General features: G+C 42.9%; 1 protein-coding gene across 3 annotated transcripts in view; it reads right to left on the reverse strand.

Moving 5' to 3' along the window:
* The window catches only part of XRCC5 (X-ray repair cross complementing 5), an 86,967-nt gene that overhangs the window by 4,128 nt on the left and 60,885 nt on the right, over positions 1-21,954 (reverse strand). For 2 of the 3 annotated variants that reach the window (XM_029933886.1, XM_029933885.1), the window contains 3 exons: positions 10,379-10,488; positions 7,942-8,038; positions 6,557-6,624 (listed from right to left, as the gene is read on the reverse strand). In XM_029933886.1, the coding sequence (XP_029789746.1) occupies positions 6,557-6,624; positions 7,942-8,038; positions 10,379-10,488 (275 nt within the window). Of the gene's footprint in view, positions 1-6,556; positions 6,625-7,941; positions 8,039-10,302; positions 10,489-21,954 lie in introns of those variants that run through there. The other variant, XR_003906489.1, reaches the window with a different exon arrangement.

A 21,954-nucleotide genomic window follows, 5' to 3' on the forward strand; every position in this document is an offset into this window, starting at 1 on the left:
CACAAAGGCCATATTACACAGCAGAGAAATCGCCACCTGCTGGGGGAGAACAGAACTGTAACCCTGGCTAACCTCAGTCTCTTGGGCAAGCCGCTTGGCCTTTCTGTAATCTGTTTCCAGCAAAAACTGAAAGGGAGTACTAGTGCTCACTCTATCTCATGGGGTTGTAGTGGCCTCAGATGGAATAAAGTATGCAAACTTGCTCTGTCATAGGGCAGGTTTTATGTTCCAATTCCCAGCAATACACCTGCTCTACGCCCACCAAATGATGTGTACAAGAGCCCTAGCATTTTTATTCAGAAGTCTGCCAAAGTCTGGAAACAATCAAATGCCCACCATAAGTGGAATGGATACATAACTTGTGGTATAACCATAAAAGGCAGCACAGCCATAATAAAGGATGAACCACTGTAACGCCATGGATGAATCATAAAGGTTAAGGACAGGTGAAACTACTCTTAAGTGACAGGTGTCAGAATAGTGGTAACCTTGGGGACCAGAGGTTTCTGAAAGGGAAGGGTACAAAGAGGCTTCTGGGGTGATGCAAATGTTCTATGTTTTGATCTCAGTGGTGGGTACCTAGACATGTGAATATGTAAGAAATCATCAGGCTGTGTATTCAAGCTTTGCGTACTTATTATACGTATGTTCCACCTCAATGAACATTTTAAAATCATATATTAAAAGTATCAACCTCTAAACAAATATAAGGTAAAATTGTAGTATTTTCCTTGTTGCTTTCCGTTGAATTAGCATACAGAACTACACCAGAGATTTAAGACAGAAAACGAAAGTGGAAAAGAACAAAGGAAAATTATGATGGGGCCAACAGGGACAGCAGTTAAAGAAAATTGTTCTCAAGAAATTATTCTTGGGGCACCTGGGTGGCTCAGTTGGTTAAGCGTCTGGCTTCTAGCTTCAGTTCAGGTCATGATCTCATGGTTCGTGGGTTCGAGCCCTGCGTTGGGCTCTGTGCTGACAGCTAGCTCAGAGCCTGGAGCCTGCTTCGGATTCTGTTTCCCTCTCTCTCTGACCCTCCCCTACTCATGCTGTCTCTCTCTGTCTCTCAAAAATAAATTTTAAAAAACATTAAAAAAAAAAAGAAATGATTCTTAAATTTTATCTTATAATCAATCCGTCACAGACTTTGGACATCTCTCACAAACTCACACACAGGAAGCCAGGTGTACCCCTGCGGTTGGTGGGGGGGGGGTCAGGGCAGGGGCATCTTTCCTGTGCGTATATGTGGCTGGAGGCATGGAGTGGTAGTGCCATGGTGTGGCGGGAAGACGACTATAATGGTCTCTGGGGGTCCTGATTCTACTTGATTCTGCTAGCCATGAACTTGCCAGAGAACACCAAGCAAGTCAACGTCACCTCTCTAGATGGAGGCTGTACAAGGACCAGATTGCTACACTCCTACCATCCATGATGCTAAAGAGGAAACTCAGTAAATGTCAACAACAATCGAGAAGGCTGGATTAGGCGGCTACAAGGACCACGAGTTCTAACAAGGCGATCCCCGCCCAGAGTTCCTATCAAGTGATCATTTAGACATGGCTCGGCCCCTTGGTATCCACGAGAAACAATACAGCAAAGCCAGGGGGATAAATCCTCTTTCCTTTCTGTGCTCAGTATGGGGTAAGAAGAATGAAGGACTGGGGGCCAGTCCAAGAACAGGACTCTTGGCCAGGACTTACTAGGAGATCTCAGCCGTGTTATTTTACTTCTTGTTGACTACTGTGTTTCTCCATCTACAAAATAAGGAGTTGAGTCTGAATCAGTATTTCTCAGGTTCTGTTCCTTGAGGTCCTGTGTGCTCTGCGGAGTCCCCTGTGCACAGGTCACCCAGCCGGCCACACTTGCTGTCCACCAACTGAGAAGCACTGCCCTTCTCTGTTTTATGTATCAGGATTCCCTGTAAGCGTTACATTTTAAAAATAAAAATTCCGTTCGAAGATCTTAAGAATTCTTTCTAGCTGAATGAAATTATATACAACTTAAGCCAACTTCCTCTGCCTTAGTTAAGGATCTGGCTTGTCTTAATTCTTCTAACTCAGGGTTTCCCAATATTATTCAATATTTTAGGCCAGGGAATTCTTTTTATTCTTAATTTTTATTTGAGAGAGAGAGAGTGAGTGAGCCGGAGAGAGGGGCAGAGGGAGAGAAAGCGAATCCTAAGTGAACTTCACACTCAGTATGGAGCCTGATGCAGGGCTTGATCCCATGACCTCAGGATCATAACTTGAACTGAAATCAAGACATGGCCGCTCAACTGACTGAGTCACCCAGAAGCCCCCAGAGAATTATTTTATGTCAGAGGGCTGTCCTGTGTACCAGAGGATGTTTCCCAACGTCCCGGGCCTCTACTCACTAGGAGTCAGTAGCACCCATTTCCCCCATTGTAACCACCAAAAAGGACTCCGGACAATGCCAAATGTCTCCTGGGGAGCAAAATCACTCCTGGTTAAGAGCCATGTTCTAACTCTAATATAGGTTAGCCAGAGGAAACTTACTTAAAAGGGGGAAAAAAAAAGAAAGAAAAGAAAAGCCTTTGATAAGGAAGATAAACTTCAAATGAAGAGTCAGCCTATCCTAACCTTCCATAAGTCTAGGTGCCTTACTACCAATGGCCTCGGGGCAAACACCTTCCCGAAGCTTCTGGAACATGCCAGGGATAAGTAGCACACCAGCCACCACAGAACCACACCGTGGGAGGTGGACATGAGAGCTACCTGAAGGCTCTACCAAACATCAAATGGGAGTGTGTGTCTGATGGTAACAAAGAGAAACAGAAAAAGTTAAGTGAAAGAACTGGCAAATTGTAGCGACCATAAAAGCAAATGTGAAAGAGCGATCATGTGTATAGTCTAGGCTTCAAAATGAAATGAGAGCTATGAGTGACTTTAAAAGAGAGTGACTATCTAAACTTAGGTCATGGAAGAACTTTATTTCTATAACAGGGCTGACTTACCTAGATTTCACAGGGAGTCCTTAAATCTACACTTTTGGAGAACATGCCAGAGGGGAATGGCTCTCCTTAAGGTGTGCAAGTGTAAAGTCAGGATGTACTTTTCGTTTAGAACAGACATCCTTTGCAAATCATCAACATTTAATAACAATAATTTGACAGCTTTCTAACTTTAAATGACTTATGGTAAGTACTTGGGCAGACTTGAAATGGACTGTGAGGACTGCCCTTCAACCTGATGAGAGTCCGATTTCCTTAAGTGATTATTTGGGAAGTGACCAAACTTAACACTTCCTCTGCAGGCGATGTAAATCCTGCGGTGCACGGTCAGAAACTGACCTGCTCTAGCGTGTCTCTCCTGGAAACCACAAAACGCCAGCTTCCCTGAGCCAGATCGTCCCTCCCACCGATTCTCCCTATTATCCTCTGCATGTGCATTCTTCTCTCGCCCACAGTCAACGGGTGCCATGTAAAAGCATCTTTAATACAGGAGCACCTGGGGGCTCAGGCGGCTGGCTCTTGGTTTCAGCTCAGGTCATGATCTCCTGTTCAGGAGTTCAAGCCCTGCACTGAGCTCCGCATTGGCAGTGTGGAGCCTCCTTGGGATTCTCTCTCCCTTTTTCAAAAAATAAACGAAAAAAACTTAAAAGAATTTTTTTAACACAAAAGATTAAGTTTTCCCCCTGAGAAACAAAATGAATGTTTTGGTAACAACAAAGATGGGAAGTTTTCAGAGTTGTCTCCACTCACAACCAACTGTCATCAGTTCTGCTGACATTGGAACCATGTAAGGACAGCGCCCCATACCTAGTCATTAGCTGAAATTCCTCTCTGCAGCTTAATTAACAGCCATGAAGATTCCCCATAGTTAGGCTCTGGGCCCTTAAGTTCCAAAGAAGATACTACATTTGCAGCACAGAACAAGCCTCAGACAATCTGCGAGAAGCACATCATCCCTTCTTAGGTTTCTTTTCTCCCTACAATTCTGGACTCACTGAGCCACGACACCTTTGGTTAGGATGCACTGCTGAGAGGAAAATACTACCTTTTTCAGATCAAGTGCTTCTCTTCTTTCTTCGTTAACAGTAATACATACTCAGCTCTCACCTAGATGACAGATTTTTTTAAATGCAATAATGACTAAAATTAAATTATTATTTGACTTGACTTACTTTACTTGTTTATTGTTTAGCAAAAGCTGACTGATCAGCCTTCACACTAAGTGATGGTTAATTTTTTGTGTCAACCTGGCTAGGCCACAGTGCCCAGCTCCGGTGCAAAACACTAGTCTAGATGTTGCTGTGAAGGTGATTAACATTTACAATCAGCTGCCTTGGAATAAACATTACCCTTGGTAATACTGGGAGGTCTCATCCCAATCAATTGAAGGAGTTCTGCCTCAAGAGTGTAACACAGAAATCTTGCCTGGATTTCTAGCCCGCTGGCCTGCCTTACAAATTCCAGATTTGCCAGTCCCCACAGTTTCATGAGCCAGTTCTTCAAAATAAATAAATCTTTCCCCAACCCACCCACCCACCAACACCCACACCCATACACACCCATATATCCCATATATATATTCTATTGGTTGGATCTCTCTGGAGAGCACCGAATGACACACTCTAGTTCAAAGGGGAAACATTACCATGCCATTGTATAAAGTAACAAACAGATAAAAACCAAGCAGTTAGATAACATACTCTTGAGTACGGACATATTCACGGTATTGACTGTGGCAGAAGAGGGTACAGACACTGTGGGCCCCTCCAGAGACAGAAGTCAGCGTCGTAGGGCATGCTTCTAAAATTTCAGGATCTTACTTCCTGAAAGCAGGGACCATATATGTTCTTTAACAAAATGCTTTTGCCAGGCAAAGTGCTTAATACAGATTCTTACATATTCTAACTTCTTTCCCAAAAAATACTATGGTTTCTGCCAAATGCCTTTATTGAGTTGAAAATTCAAGGCATGTTTAAATTTGGCCTCAATTTAGCCATAAGATGAAAACTTCCAGCTTTGTTCCTGCCATTCCCTTAACATTCCTGTCTACCAGCCCAGACTAAGCTCTCCCTTAGCGTGTGCTGGTAGGTTTTTGAATCTCCACTACCTGCCCCTGGAACCTCGTAAACCCGGTTTAAGGGCAGGGTGCTGTCTTCGCCCTCGCAGGGCCCAGCAGAATGGCGGGCCCCCCTGCACAGCAACTGACAGCTGCAGGCTGCTGTGCCAGCAGGACTGGATCCGTCAGAACTGCAGCTGAAGTTCAATGTTATGAACCATCTACTTGTGAGATACTCTATTTTATTAAAACGTATTAAAATTTCATGGGGGCACCTGGGTGGCTCAGTCAGTTAAGCATCTGACTTTTGATTTTGGCTCAGGTCATCATCCCAGGGCCACGGGACTCAGGCTCAGCATGGAGCCTGCTTAACATTCTCTCTCTCTCTCTCTCTCTCTCTCTCTCTCCTTCCGTCCCTCCCTCCTCACTCTCCCCGACTCATGCCCTTTCCCACACTCAAATTAAAAATAAAAAAAAAAAAGAAAAACCTTCAAAAAAATTTCACAACAAACCTGATGTACAGTGAAAGATTATGAAACTCAAAAGCCAAATATATTTGATTCATAGCTGAATCAGATACAAACAGGGAGACTTTGGTCTATTTGTGTCAATACATGGGGTCTTTTACTTTAAAAATAACCTTTGGAATACTCTGTCTTACTCTGGAGTACTAGGGTTTCTCTACAGTCTATGTGCTAGAGTCACCTGAAGGGCTTTAAAAACCCAGACCCTGCCCAGGACCCCAGTTTGAGACGAACAGAATCTCTGAGGGTGGGGCCTGGCCATTAGCTTTTTTAAAAAACATTTTTATTTTTTCATTTTCTTTTGAGAGAGAGTGTATGAGCAGCAGATGGAGAGGCTCTTTTTTTAAAAAAAAATTATCTTTGAGAGAGAGAGAACACACAGGTAGGGGAGGGACAGAGAGCAGAGGACAGAAGCAGGCTCTGTGCTGACAGCAGCAAGCTGGATTTGGGGCTCTAACTCATGAACCACGAAATCATGACCTGAGCCAAAGTCAGATGCTCAACTGACTGAATGACCCAGGTGCCTCAAGAGAGAATCTTAAGCAGCCCACACCAGGTTCAATCTCACCACTCTGAGGTTATGACCTAAGCCAAAATCAAGAATTGGACATATTCAACTGACTGAGCCACCCAGGTGCCCCCCTTCAAATTTCTTAAATAATAGTTCCCCGGGTGACTAATGTGTGGCCATGATGGGAATCACTGGGCGACCTGGATTTCAGAGCTTTTACCAGGGTCCAGGCAAAGCTTGGTATGCACTAGGGACTTCAGGCGCCATACAGCCAACAGAGCTGTGGTTCCAAGTGAATTATAGAAGCATTACTATAGTCTATGGAAAACCGAGGGTGTTTACAGTATCAGACACAAAGATGGTGCAGTTGAAGGAATCTGGCCAACTGGTTGTATAAAGAATGGGCACTCTAATTTAGTTACCCTAACATTTAAATTTTTCAAGAAAATATCCATTATAATCATTCATCTAAAGACCGTATTTTTCCTCAGTACCTTTTTGGCTTCCTCGGCTGTGACGGAACTTCCAGGGGCTTCATCTTTGGTGATCAGAGTAATTCCATCTAAAAAGTAATTCACTGAGTGAAATCCAAGTGCAAAGAATCAACCCCCATCGCACCTTCCTTTCTACCACACCTCCTCCCAGTCAGTTAAGTGTCTGACTTCAGCCCAGGTCATGATCTCACAGCTTGGGAGTTCAAGCCCCGCGTTGGGCTCTGTGCTGACAGCTTGGGGCCTGCCTTGGCTTCTGTGTCTCCCTCTCACTGGCCCTCCCTCACACGTGTTCTAACTCAATAAAAAATAAATAAACATTAAAAAAAGGTTTTTAAAAATAAAAAATAGAAAGAAAAGCACATTTAACATCCACTGGCACCTAGAAATGGCACAGGTGGTGTGTGTTCTCTTAACAGGAGATAAGCTCTCAGTAAATATGTACCTTGTATATGTCCTGTAAGTTTCTGTTCAGCAAACAATATGCTGGAGGCAATCAATAAATACCAAAACCAATCTCTTTCATCTAGCAGGTCAGCAGCAGAGACAACCAAAGTGATGTGTGTAAGCCCCATTCACCACCTATTCTAAGTGTTTCTGCTCCCCAGTCTAGAAGCTAAAGGACTGAAAAATGAAGTGTCAGGAAAATAGTTCCTGAGTGATGAGAAGCTGCCATTTGAAGCTGGATAGATATCAACTCTTTTTTACAGAATCTGCACAGAAGCGCAGGTTGAAACTCATCTGAAGGCCCCACTTCACGTGGAGAGTTTTACAATTTTTAACATGATTGTTTTCATAACAAGTGTTTTTAACAGGTAGTATCTTATACTCGGATCTGAAAGAAAATTAAGTCAGGTTAAAAAAAATGGGCAAAGTGCATGAAGGAACGTCAGGCCTGACACTGAAAGAGCGTGTGCTGCCTTCTCTCTGCGATTAGTCTGCACGGGTCTACCACGAGGGAGGGGCTGCGGCGCAGGAAGATGCTGGTCTGCTGGTGAGGGTAGCCCAGGAACGTGCTCGTGAAAGGCCACGGGAGGGCCATGGACGTGGTGCGGATCTAGCCGGACAGATGGGACGAAAGAGTCTCGGCACCTGAGAAAGGGGGCAGTGTTTGCCCACACCGTTTCTTCCAACAAATAGAAAGGCACCATCTTAGAAATGGGCCAGGCTGCACATAGCTGAAGATGATGTGTTGACTTACTATTTATCACTTTTTATTTATGTTTATTTATTAAGCAAGGTTTTTCATTCGCTGGATCCTGAGGATTTCCCAAATCCGTGTGGAAAGTCATCAGGTCGCCACGTAACACATCGTGCACTGTGATTTACATTTATATTTAGAAAAAACAGCATACGTATTTGGAGAAAATGAAAAAAACACTCCTTACCCTGAACAACAATGTCCCAGAAATGCTTTAATTGTTTAATTTCCACTTTCTCTCGAAGGGCTTTCAGGAAATTGTTAAAGCACTGCTCTTCTGAAACCTGGCGGCACACAGGGGTAGATGGGTGTCAGGTTGCCGCAAACACGGAGACAGGTCGTTCCCAGGACAAAGTGCTATATATACTAAATCCACCATATTTATAAGAAACATATGTCATGTTCTTTGGTAAAATGGGAAGTGGGGTATGGCATTTCCAATTTCAGCTTTGTTCGCTGAGAACCGGAAATCTTTCCATCTGTGGATGGTACAGAACTCCTCAGAGCCACACAAGATTTTTGGTGGCCTGGTGCTTTGGTTTTTAACCTTCCGTATACACGAATTCAAACAAAATAGAAGACAGTCATCAATGCTCATATGCCCATCACCCAGACTAGACAACTGTCAACTTAGCCAACCTTGCTCCATCTACAGCCCTACCTTCTCCTTCAACCCTGGGGTTGTTTGGAAGCAAACTTTAAGCATATTATGTCATCTATAAATATTTCTGTAGGCAGTATCTAAAATATACAGAGGGACTCTTTAAAATACCAAAAAATTAGGATAGAAGTAAATAATGAGTCAGTATTCACATCTTCCCATTTATAAAACCTTTTTTCTTTTGGAGTGTCTGTGTTTTGCAGTCTTGCAGTTAAGAAACGTCTCTACATTAAGAGTGGCTGATATGTCTCTGAGTCTCTTCTGATGCTCCTCCATCTCTCCCTCGCTTTTAAAAAAATCTTTTCTTTTTTAAGAAACCCAGTGACCTGGTACTCTCAAGGATGCATAGTGACGACAGTGCTCAAAAGTGCTACTGGGTGCTTTGCCCAGGGGGGCAATGCTCAAAAAGCAATATGTTTTCACTACCGTTTCCTATCTTGTCAGGTCCTCCTGCACCAGGGGCAATCTAAGTCTTATCCCGACTCTACTTTGCCCAAATTGTGTCTTTTATCTGTAGGGCACTGGATCATCTACTTCTGAATCTTCTAATTTTAACAATTTTCTCATTTTCTTATCATTCTTTGTTAAGCACCTAAACAATTCAGGAATTTAATTTGTTCACTCACTCAGCAAATATTTAATAAGCACCCTCGTAAGAACTAATATACACTACAACTACATCTACTTTAAAAATATACTTTCTAATTTAAACTTGCTCACTCTTGCCTAGAGTTTATAAAATCCTAGATCTATTGACAGGATCATACGGGTCTTATCCTTTCTTTTATTAATGTGATGTATCACACGGATTGATTTACGAATGAACCAGCCCTGCACCCCAGGAATGAATCCCACTTGATCATGGTGAATAATTCTTTTTGTATGTTGTTGAATTCGATTGAGAATTTCTGCATCCATGTTCATCATGGATACTGGCCTGTAGTTCTCCTTTTTTGTTGGGTCTCTGACTGGTTTGGGAATCAAAGTAATGCTGGCTTCGTAGAATGAGTCTAGATAAAGAAGATGTGGTTTATATACACAATGGAATATTACTTGGCAATGAGAAAGAATAAAATCCTGCCATTTGTAGCAACATGGATGGAACTGGCAGGTATTATGCTAAGTGAGTTAAAGTCAGTCAGAGAAAGACAGATGTCATATGTTTTCACTCAAATGTGTATCCTGAGAAATTTAACAGAGGACCATGGGAGAAGAGGGGGTAGTTATAGAGAGGGAGGGAGGCAAATCATAAGAGACTCTTAAATACAGAGAACACACTGAGGGTTGATGGGGGGTGGAGGCAAGGGGAAAGTGTGTGATAGGCACTGAGGAGGGCACTTGTTGGCATGAGCACTGGGTGTTATACAGAAGCCTATTTGACAAGAAATTATATTAAACAAATAAATTCCTAGAAACAACTTGGAAGATTTTTATGATGTTTTTTTCAAAATTCCTAATAAAACAAACAAAAAACCCACACAAAAAGCGGGCTGTGGTGCTAAGTAAATTAACCTTCAGTGTTTTTAATTTTTCCTGGCACTCTAGATCCTTACTCCTGTCTTCATAAAATCCTTTCTCAATAATTATACCAATATATCAATATATGTTTTCCATCAGTTTCTTTAAAATAGTTATCTGGGCCTTTAAGGAGTGGGCCACTAGAGGCTACAACGGAAAATTTCCTGGTTCCCTAAACAGGAATCATGCAGCCTGGGCTATAATGTAATAAAACGCTAACTCCCGGGGACTAAGCATCCCGTTCACCACACCCATCCTCACGCCCTCTCCGAAAGGGCAGCAACAGTAAAAAGACTCAGTCATTTCTGCATCTGTTGGCGAACACTGCTATTCACAGTGAGGACGATTATTTCCACAAGCCGTGCTTACTTGTGGGGCGCTGTCCGTCTCCCCTGTGATGGTGGCTAACTGTCCAGGAGGGGAGGACAGGCGAGGACAGCGTTACCTGGATGGCTTCTTCCCGGAGGGCTGTGATGCAGTCCATGCTCTTCATAAAATACGGTGTTTCATTAGTATCCAAAAACTGTTCGATGTGATTTATTAGCTGGCGACTTGCTGGAATGTAGGAGAATAAATTTATTTTCATCATTTTGAGCGATGCTTGTTAGAGAGAACACATGCTTTGGGTGTGTTACGGCCCCAGAACCTCGCGGCCGGCGCGCAGCAGCACTCTTTAAGAGAGGGCGAATGAGTGCAGAGATGAGATGCAAAGTGCTGATTCTCAAAGTCTATCTTTGAAAGTTTGGATAATATTTAGTGACATGTGTCAGGAAATAAGATTTAATTTCTAAAATGCTTAAAATTACAGCTATATGTTCTTATGATACTAACACTAAATTGCTTTTTTTAAGTTGTTTTTGCTTTTTATTTCCCCCCGCAGAATTTAGGGGCCATCTGGGCAGTCCCAAGCTGTCTTTCTTGGTATATTCATAGAAATTAGACCCTCTAGTCACTCCCCCAATTCCACCCATGACAAATGTCAAACAGTGCCTGACAGAGAAGAGTAATGAGTCAGAGTAAAGAGTAATGAGAAGATGTCTCATCTTCTACCAACCACGGGTCAGATTAGAAAAGACCAGCCCTCGTCTTAGTTTAATCATATCCCTTTAGGATGCGGAATCCCTGCTACACATCTTCTGCCCTCAGCCGAAGGGCAGAATATTCTCTCCGTCCCTCAGCACTCTAGAAGCCATGAGTGCTTAATAAACAGTAACTGTCAGCAAGCAAGTCATAAATTCTATAGAAAGAGGAAATGAACAATGTTATTGTTTGTCAGATAGGTTGTAACTTGAGGCTTCCTCACAAACAAACATTTTTCAATATTAAAAAAAGCAGAGGAAAACAGAAACATAAAGTCATCACGGATGTAGGCCGCTGAGTAGACTCATACTGCCTCGCAGGACTGGCGGCTGGCGAAGAACACGCCACGAAGGACACGGTGCTGGTGAAAAGGCCACTCTCTCCTGCCCTGGGCTGGCAATTTATGCCGATGGTCAAGGTGCTCTGAGCCTGCGGGCTGCCGCAGTCACAGCCTCGCGCGAGCACTGCACAGCCGTGAATGGCTGTGCACACAATGCCACTGAGAGCTGCTCTCAAGGCTGGAGGCCACTAGCTGAATCACCAGAGCACGGCTCAACGCCTTATGAAACACACGAAACTCAGTGCCATCAACTCATTTCCTAAGGATCCTACAGCATATGGAAAGGATTAAAAACTGGACAAAGTGTTTCCTATTATAATAACCATGCAACAAGAGAAAAATATCCTCAGTAACCATTTCATCTCTTCCACCAACTAGGAGATTATGATCTCTATTATAATAAAGTATTTAGTAAACTTGAGGGATGAGTGAAACACTTCCCTGCCATTTCTGAAATCTGTACCAATGTATCCAACAGCAGTGGATTAATACCCAACAATTCAGAGAAGCAAAAGGAGGTTCGGATGGTCTTTTTAAACAAGGTAAATAATACAGCCCTGATTAGTAGGCAGAGCAGAAAACCAACAAGAAGCTCAAAGCAACAGAAGTTATCTCCTTTTGCAGCTTGCAAAGGCAGAAGCGTCTGACAGTTCCTGTACCACTTAGGGCAGTCCGCTTGCTCTGATTAGGATGACATAAAGTTCGCCCAGAGGTATGTATAGAGGCACAAATAAGAGCCTTCATAGGTCAGGGGTCATAATCCTCAGAGACTCAACGTTTCTTACTTCTACTGAAATGAGAGTGAGGGACCTTAGCGAGCTATAATGTAAATGTTTCTCTTTGCCTGATGTAGGAATTATTTTTGTTAATTTAACCTAATATATATTTACTGTGTAAGTGTTATAGGTGAGACCCTAGAGTGTGGTCTGTGGAAGACACAATTAAATTGAAGATCAAGTCCTTGCCTTGGAGGACTCTACAGTCTACAGTGGACATAACACATATATAAAAGTAATAAGAGGAGGCCAATGTGAAGAGGACTATGATTGGTGTGGAAATATATCAGCTGATGTGAATTCTTAAAAATCTTTGGTGTCTGATTAAAAGAGATTTTCATGAATTAACATGGCATTTTGGCTGGGCAATGAAAAATAGAATTTGGCCATCACATAGCAGAAAACAGAAAGAGCAAAAGTATGAAGAGAGGTGGGAAAGCGTAGGGTACGTCTGAAGAGAAGCAAATGGTCCAAGACATGGAGACCAGACAGGAGGAGGGAAGAAAATGGAGGAGGAATCAGCTAGGGGCAGGCTGGAGGGTAGGTGGTCCAAGAAGACAACCGTGCCGGGGAGGACTCTAAGGCAGGACAGTGCTTGCTCTATAGAGTGTAGGGGAGAAGGGTTTGAGACCGAGCCTTTAGGAACTGCCACATTTAGAGCTCGGAGAGAGGAAAGGGGGCTGGCAAAGGAGGCTATGGAGTGGCGAGGGAGACAGTGAAAACCAGGAGGGTGCGGTGTCACAGATGGTAAGAGACTAAAGAGGATAGCTGTCTGCTGTGTCCAAACTAGTCTATAAAGACTGCAAGAAAAAGAATATAAAAAGCACAAGGGATTAGGTACTGAAGCTCAGAGAGTCCTTAAACCCGGGAGTCCACGTATCAACTAAATATGGACTGAACTGCTTTGCAAAAACAGAGCTTCCTGACCCATTTTATCTTGACATAAGATGGAACACACACACACACACACACACACACACACACACACACACACACCAGAGTTGCCGTCTTATAGAGAAAAGTATTCAAGAGACTAAAATAACACAAAAGCAAAACAATCCATTTGCAGTACCGATACAGGAAAGAAGGAAGATACAGAAAAGGAAGTAGGAGTCTCAACACCTAGTTTCTATTTAAGAATGAAGTTCTTAATGAATTTGCTGGCCTATCTGGATTGAGTTTTCTTATTTACACATTAGACTGTTCTGTCTTTTCCTCCAGGAATTTCAGGAACACAGGGAGATAAACATATCCAAGCTTGCAATAAATCCAGTGAATAGGAAGAATCAGGTTTTGCCCTTGTAGGCATCACCAGTTACATGGCCTGTGCATCTGGCCCATGATTCCGAGTTCTGTCCTTCTATCCAGATCATTCTGTGGTTCACTGACTATAACGAGCCATTTAATACCAGCAAGTAGCTGTGCTAGATGATGGTCTAATATACTGAGTGTAAGACTAGGATGTGGACATCACTGGACAAGAGACTTCCCTTCCAAAGTTTGGTGGCACTTCACATTTTTCTGCCATTTTTAATAAAATGCAGAAATGGCTGACAAAAATAATATTCTACTTTGGGCGGACGACATGTTAGAAGCTGCTGTGCTCCCCACCCTACGGGAGGCAAATGCAGATCATCAGGGTGCTCTTCTCTGCTTTTACATCGATTACAGGGTAGGGAACGGCCTGTCAGTCTTCATACTCAGTAAATTGGAGTCTCAATTTAATTCACTAAAATGCTTTTCAGAATTAGTCAGAGGTTCAATAGTACTCATTAGAAGCTAATGTTGAAAGGGCCATCCATTTTAGGCCAGGGTTGTCATTTATTTCAAGGAGCACTCAAAATCAAAATGTGCTAGATTTTGAGGTTTAAATATGGGCATTATATATTAATCCAGCATCTTACATAAGTACAGACTGATGGTCCACAAAATTCATTTCAATAATACTTCATTGTTACATTAAAAATGCAATCCAGATACAAAAGTGCTACATATGGGGGGGAAATCAGTTTTGTCATTGTTGTTGTTATTTAATCTGAAATGTATGTTCTCCCTCTCCAGAGAAAGTACTCAACATGACCCCAAATCCCCAAAATTGAATCATCTCCCTTCTTCATGTACAGTCACATGGGCCCCAACACCCAGGGCCACATGCTTGTCAGCCCCCGACTTGACGTTGGCTTACTAACCCTGTTCTCTGTAAAGATGTTTCCAACAGAGAGAAAGAAAGTCATTTATTGTGGGTTTTCCCCGCTTCATCGGACAGAGCTAAAAAAGCAGCAGGTTCACTTATCTGTCACTCATTATATATAAAGGGCTGTAAAATCATCTCAGACGATTCTGCTCAATCCAGGCGTCCTTCAGGGTGCTTCTCAATTCAATCCTCGCTATCTCAATGCCTCATGTGAATTTTACTTATTGAAAGGGTGCACATTTTATAGAAGTCAGCAGTTAATTTATTTTTAAATGTTAAGAACAGATTAACACAGTCAAGGACAGTGGCGTCTTTATAAAACAAATTTAAAAAGTGATAAAAACTAAGCACTTAAATAAGTATATGATCAGGGCAGTAATTAAGAGAATAAAAGAATGATATCTATCAGCAAATAAAACTCATACAAGTAGTTCAGTCTGTTGCCAATTAAATCCACACATAAATACAATCACCATTTTAAACCAGAAAGTTACAAGCAACATTTGCCCAATAAGAAAAGGAGTCTGTGGGGTTTTTTTGTTTTTGTTTGTTTTTGTTTATTTTCGAGAGAGAGACAGAGAGAGAGACAGCATGAGCACGGCAGGGGCAGAGATAGAGGGAGACAGAACCTGAAGCAGGTTCCAGGCTCTATGCTGTCAGCACAGAGCCCGACGTGGATCTTGAACCCACAAATTGCGAGATCATGACCTGAGCCAAAATTGGACACTCATGGGAGTCTGTGTTTTAATACATGTAACTGAAACAGAAATGAATCACCAACAGGCTTCCTTTTTTCTCTTTACTATAGGACATAAATTGGTCATTGTGGGTAGAGGCTACATGTCTGTCCATCAGGGTCCAATGAGAAAAACAGAAATCACTGAATACTTAGCAAAGGAAATTTAAGGCCGGGAACTGTTACACAGGTGATGAAAAGCTGTGAAGCCAGCAGCGGATGGCACTGTAACCCAAAAATCAGTAACAGCAAGAAGCCCTTGGCACCCTTGGCAGTACTGGGTGGTGGCAGGGAGAAAAGAGAAGATGGGGTGTAACACTAGAGCTCAGGGGCCTGCCCTGGGGGATCTGAAGCCAAGGAGGACTGGAGATGCTGCCCACCACAGGGAGAAATACCCCGTTTCTCCCTCCCTCCTTGCTCCCACCAACTTCCCACCAGGGTCCCCCGTTGGCTGAACCCTGTAGGAAGTCAGCAGACATGGAGGCTGGGAAATGCAACCTGCAAGGGGCTAGCTCTGTCCCCCCACCCCCAGATCTTGTGCGCACAGGGGAAGGGTGAGGAGTGGGTCCAGGGGGCTTCCAACACAGTGTTACTATGAACCTAGGGAGGAGGATGCCCCATTTTATGCACTGGATGTTTCCTGGAGACACAAAATTAATACAGTATTCTTTAAATAATAAAGGAAGATAAAATGCACAGGCTTTTTTCCTTTCCTTCTTTCTAGTGAGAGAGGATATGATGAAATTCAACGGAAAGTTATTGAAAAGGTTCCTAAGTATATTTAAAGCTTTTCCCTACCAATTATATATATATTTAAAGTATACTTCTACAAAAATATAATATAATGCACACACACACACACACACACACACACACACACGAAGAAATTTTCACTTCTACATCTTTAGAGCTACATACATTTCCTTGTGACTCAGGTTTAACACAGTGAAACACAGCAAACAGCTGCCACAGTTGTGTGGCCTGTGATGACAAACCAGAGGAACCAATGGTGACAAACCCTCCCCATGGGGTTTCTGTCCTTTCACGGAAGTCAAAGGGATTTCTGAAAATTTAAGTACAAAAAAGGAATCCTAGACATTTTTCCTCCAAATGACAAAAGATACACTGATTTATTTCTTAAATGTCCCTCCTGCTTTTATTTCTAAAAGAGACTGGATCTAGGACCCCAGGCAGAATTTGCTCGGAATGTCGAAGCTCCTGGGCCTGGTAGGTCTGGTACTCCTGTTTTAGTTTTGGGTTATGTATGTGTGTATGTGTGTATTTATTGAGAGACTGAAAGAGAGGCCTAGAGACAAAGAGGGAGACAATCTCAAACAGGCTCCCTGTTCAGTCAGCCTGGAGCCCAACACGGGGCTCGATCCCATGATCCTGGGATCAAGACCTTGACCCCATGATCCCAAGAACATGACCGGAGCTGAAATCAAGAGCTGGACACTCAACTGACTGAACCACCCAGGTGCCCTAAGGAAATATTTTTGTTGGGGAAAATGAAATCACTGGGTGGCAACAAAAGAACCTGAAAACTAGGAAAAAAGAATAAGGTTTTCGAACCTGAAATGTCTTTTTTTTTTTTTAATAGTCATTTATTTTGGGGGGGAGGGGCAGAGAGAGAAAGAGGGAGAGAGAATTTTAAGCAGGCTCTGTGCTGAACAGCACAAGCTGGATGCAGAACTCCATCCCACGAACCGTGAGATCATGCCCTGAGCTGAAATAAAGAGTCAGATGCTTCAACCGACTGAGCCACCCCAGCACCCCTAAAACTTAGTCTTATTTTTAAGCAGCTGGGCTGTGGAGTAGATACAGCTCTGTCCTGCTCTTGGCCTCTTTCCTGTCCTTCCCCATCTTAGAAACTGTTCTGCCAGACTGCCCCAGAATTCCTCACTGGGCAGACAGAAGAAGTTGCCTGCCCCTCTTTAAGAACAGAAAGAGTCTGTGGACCCAACACAGAGACCACCGTGGCCACAGTATTATGCATGAGCAGTGGCACAAGAAATTGAACGAAGGCATATAAAATGCTGACAGTATAGATAAAGCCTTGGCGGGTTTTTTATTATTATTATTTTCTTACCAATAACTAAAAAACTCAATTAAAACCTCACCATTTAAGCTCCACAAGTTCAGTCACAGCCCATTTTTTTCATGCTTAACGATTTTCTCATTAAATGCAGTAATTTCTTACAAATTGCACTAATAAAAGTAAGTCCTGCTGGGTGTTCCCCCCCCCCTTTAAATGCTGCCTTTTCATTGATGTGTTAAATTAAAACCCCAGGCACAAGGAGCAGAGCAAATGCAAAGTCTTTATTGTCAGAATCCATTCCTGCAGACTAGGAGATCTCTCTCGTTTTATTTTTGTTTTTATTTGGGCTAACTCTGAGCCCTACTTTATAGCCATAGGAAGAATGACACTGAAGGTCTCTTGGCCTTACTTAGTTCCCTCTAGAAAAAAGGTGACGGTGTGAGCTAATGAGAAACTAGAAAAACAGCATCCAGCAAGCCCACTGGTGGTAAGTTCGCTTTATGTAAGAGAACATTATGACAAATCTTTTTCATCCTGGATGAATAATATTTCTCATCTTAAATAACTTGGGTGTAAGACCAGGTCTGTTCTCAAGTCAGCTGCAAAGTTTTTAAGTTTCCTGGTCAAAGGGGAGGGGGTTCCATGGCATTCCATGGACTTTATATTTTTTTATTAACAATATTCAGCTTAACCATTAAAGACTCACTGAACATGTTCCACAAAACCTGGAGATTATCGATTAATATTTACAAGTTTACAGGGCATACAAAAGTTTGCTGAAGACCAAAGAATGTCCACTTTTTAGGGGAACTCATTTTGCCAATCCCAGAGTCAAAACTGGGACATGGTGCAAACACAGGAAAGAAGCTAAAGGAAGACGTTTTCATCAGATGAAGGGACCTCCTTGGCTCCTTGATGAAACATGTATGCCACACACTTGGAAGCGTGTGTTAAGGGTGGGGTTTGGAAGTGGAGAAGGCAGAGAAAGAGGGTCTCCACAATTTTCTAAGGCTCTGGAACTCTAAAACTTGGTGATGCTTACTAAAATAAAAGGGATAGAGAAGAATTGATAACCTTACCATGCAGACTTGATCCCATTCCAGATGGGCAGTAGGAGGGAGGCAGAATGCAAGATGATGGTGTTTGGTGCTGTAACAATTTTAGTGTCTGTCTGGCTTCATACCAGAGTGGATGTCAGCACCCTAATGCAGGAAATAAGTGGAAGGAACCAAGTAGCCATAGTAACAGTGCAGCCAAGAGGAAACACTCTGGAACAGACCAGTCTGGCAATGGGATCCAATTAAAAGTTGGTAATTGAATGGAATTGAAATTCATGTATCAGTTGAAGAGATACAGTGAGTGGTGGGCCAGACTCCTCAGAAAGGAGAGAAGCAGGCGGTCACTGCTAGAATGTGCTTTTGTGGACAATGGAGGGGGGTGGCACCCAGTATTTTACTACTACGCCTCAAGAATTTGAGTCACTCTTAAAGGGACATACCAGGGGCCAGAAGTTTTAAAGCCACGGTATTTCATGTGGTATCATCTTCTTAACTATTGATAAATGACCATGCCCTGTGTTTATATGCCATCTTTCCTTAAGGGCCTCTCAGATCCTTTTTTTTCTTTCATTTCCCCTTTCTGATTTTGTGAAGAAAGCTGTATAATATTCCACAGCTGAAAATATAGAGATACTATTTTTCTTCACTTCTTCTTTGATGGGGCTAAGACTTACGAATTGGTCCAAAGAACTTTGAGAATCACTTATGCCGTAAATCAAAAATTCAAATTGTTATTATTCCCAAGCACTGCTTCGTTGAAGTCAACAACGGAGACAAAAAAGTTACTTAGTCAGCAGTATTTAGAGAACAGAAAATAGATGGAGGTTATCTGTTCCACTGATGGTAGAGTTAACAGCAGCACTTCTAATGATGTGTCAAAATGTAATAAAACTACTCCCGGGCACAGGCATGCCAGGATATACTGGCTGTTAAATCACAAGCATCTCTTCAGAGTAGGATTTGGGAGTGACAAAAAAGAATGGACATTCTTTGTGGAAGGAGTATCATGAGAAGATATATAGAGGCAGGAACACCAATGTCATAAGCATACGAACAGGAATACTGTTTGGTTTGAGTACAGAGTTCACAAATGGACATATACAAGATGGGTCTGGGATGGCAGGGTGGAACCAGGCTGCGGGAAGCCTTGAAATGGAGGACTACTTTTAACGACATGAGGAATGATTAAAAAGGGCTGACACATAATCAAATCTTGTGCTTTCATAAGTGTACTAAATCTGGGGGTGCCTGGCTGGCTCAGTTAGTGGAGCGTACGACTCCTGATCTCAGGGTTTAAGTTCGAACTCCATATCGGATGTAGAGATTACTTAAAAATAAAGTGTAAAAAAAAAAAAAAAGGCAGCAGCTAAATCACCAACAAATGGGAGGGATGAACAAGAAGAACTCTGAGGATAATTAATATAGGATGCTAGAACTGTCCAATCGTGAAGTGATGAAAGCCTGAATTAGGATAGTGATAGGTAGGCCACTACTGTAGAGACAGAGCCAGAACATGATTAGAAATTAGATGAGAATTAGAAATGGGTACAAAGTAGTCAGAAATACTCATCAACAGTAAACTCAAGAGGCAAAACAACAACAGCATCAAAAACCCTTATTTCTGGGGAACGTCCTAGTAGCACCTCAGCACCAGGAAGCACTTAGGTCACCGCATCACTTGAGGTGCCTTTCCTTGGGTTCTCTCCTGTTACGACTCAGGTTCCGCCAAACTGGTCTATGAATTCTTCCTCAAATTGTTCACCCACCTGCATCTCTACCAACACTGTGTCCTACTGCCTTGGATGAACTATTTGTGCATCGAAGTGACCCCTTCCACCTGTGCCCTGGGCACCACCCCTCCTCCCTCACTCAGGGAACTCATGCAGTCTCATGCCTTCAGAGAACACCTCCAGGAGACTTCTCCCAGATTCAGACTTACAACCCAGGCCTCTTTTCTGAGGTCCAGACCTGCATACACAACTTAGCATGCATTTCCCCTCCCAGTAAATCCCAATTTCTTCCAGGTGCTCAGGCCCAAAACTTGGGAGTCATCCTGGACTTGCTTCTTTCTCTCACACCCTATATTCAAACAGCGAGTAAAACCCGCCAATTCTACTTTCAGAGCCTATCAAGAATTGAACTTCTTCTCACTCCCTCTCACTTGCAGCACTACGGCAGCCTTCCTCCACCTTGCCATTCTCAGAATGGCCCGGGCCCTTTTAAAACATAAGTCAATCAGATCCCACCTCTAACTAGAATTTCTCAGTGGTTTCCTATTTCATTCAGAGTAGAAGCAGAGGTCTAGGAGGCGCTATGTATATGTACCCAGCCACCCCACCCCCACCCCCCGATCTCTTCTCCTAGTTCCTCCAGCCACACTGGCCTCCCTGATGCTCCTAGATGAAGCCAAACACACTCCTACTTCCAGGGAACAGACTGTTGCCTTGGTCTACAAAGTTCTCCCCAGAGATACCCAGCAGGCTCTCTCTTCCACTCTCCTCAATTCTCTGTTCAAATGACACCCCAAAAGTGAGCCTTCCTTGTCTTCTACATAAAGTCACACACCCATCTCACCCCAGCACTCAATATCCCACAATTCCATTTTAATTTTTTCTATACTGCTGTCATGAATAACCTTTCTCTGAAAATTCATGTCCTTTCTTAAAGCTCAGAATATGACCTCATTTGGAAATAGGGTCTTTGTAGATGTAATCAAATTAGGATGAGGTCATAAGGATGGGTCCCAACCCAATATAACTGGTGTCTTTATAAAAGAGAAATCTGGACACACATAGTGTGACAGCTCCCTGTGAAGAGGCGGAGGCAGAGAACAGAGAGGCACATCTACAAGCACAGGACCACCAAGGACTGCCAGCTGTCCCCAGGAGGTAGGAGAAGGGCATGGAACAGATTCCCCTCCAAGCCCTCAGATGGAACAAACTTTCCTGGCATCCCCCACTTTGGGTATCCAGCCTCCAAAACTATGAGAAAATAAACTTCTGCAGTTTTAGGCCAGCCAGGACATGGTGCTTTGTCATAGAGCCCTTGGAAACTAACATAAGTGCTTATCACCATTTGACGTTTATTGGTTTACGGTCTGTGTTTTGTCACAATGACTAGCGTATAGTAGGCTGCCAGCTATTTTGCTAAACAGATGAACAAATGGCCTCAGCCTCACTAGTTTACTCCTCTAAATCCTCTAAAGAATAAAGATGTTTCCTTGCATTCCATTATTAAAAAACTTAAAAAAAAATTTTAATGTTTATTTTTGAGAGAGAGATTGGGAGGGGCAGAGAGATAGGGAGACAGAGAATTCCAACCAGGTTCTGCACTGTCAGTGCAGAGCCTGATGCGGAACTCTCACCCATGAACTGTAAGATCATGACCTGAGCTGAAATAGTCAGATGCTTAACGGACTGAGCCACCCAGGCGCCCCTTCATGTGTTCCTTCAATTTGAACCCACACACCACATTTTTAGGACCAGTTATCACTATGGGGAATGGACAGTCTAGAACTTTTTTTATCACCATCCTTCACTTTAACTTTAGAGATGAAAATGACTAAAATAAGGCTCAATGGAAGGGGGAAATCCACAGACAAAGAGTAACGGGCTAAGAGATGTATAAGAGATGTGTGCAGGTGTGTGCGGAAAAGTGACCATTCCCAACATTGCTCTGACTTATGCATGCAGGCATCTCTGTGGTTGTCACTTATCATGACCCAGTGCCATCCCATTTTTCTTTCTCCCCTTAGATCATGCTGCTTGATCCCACTGGGAATGGGGGAGGGGGAGTTGTT

This window comes from Suricata suricatta, chromosome 3 (assembly GCF_006229205.1).
Source record: "Suricata suricatta isolate VVHF042 chromosome 3, meerkat_22Aug2017_6uvM2_HiC, whole genome shotgun sequence".
Lineage (NCBI taxonomy): Eukaryota > Metazoa > Chordata > Mammalia > Carnivora > Herpestidae > Suricata > Suricata suricatta.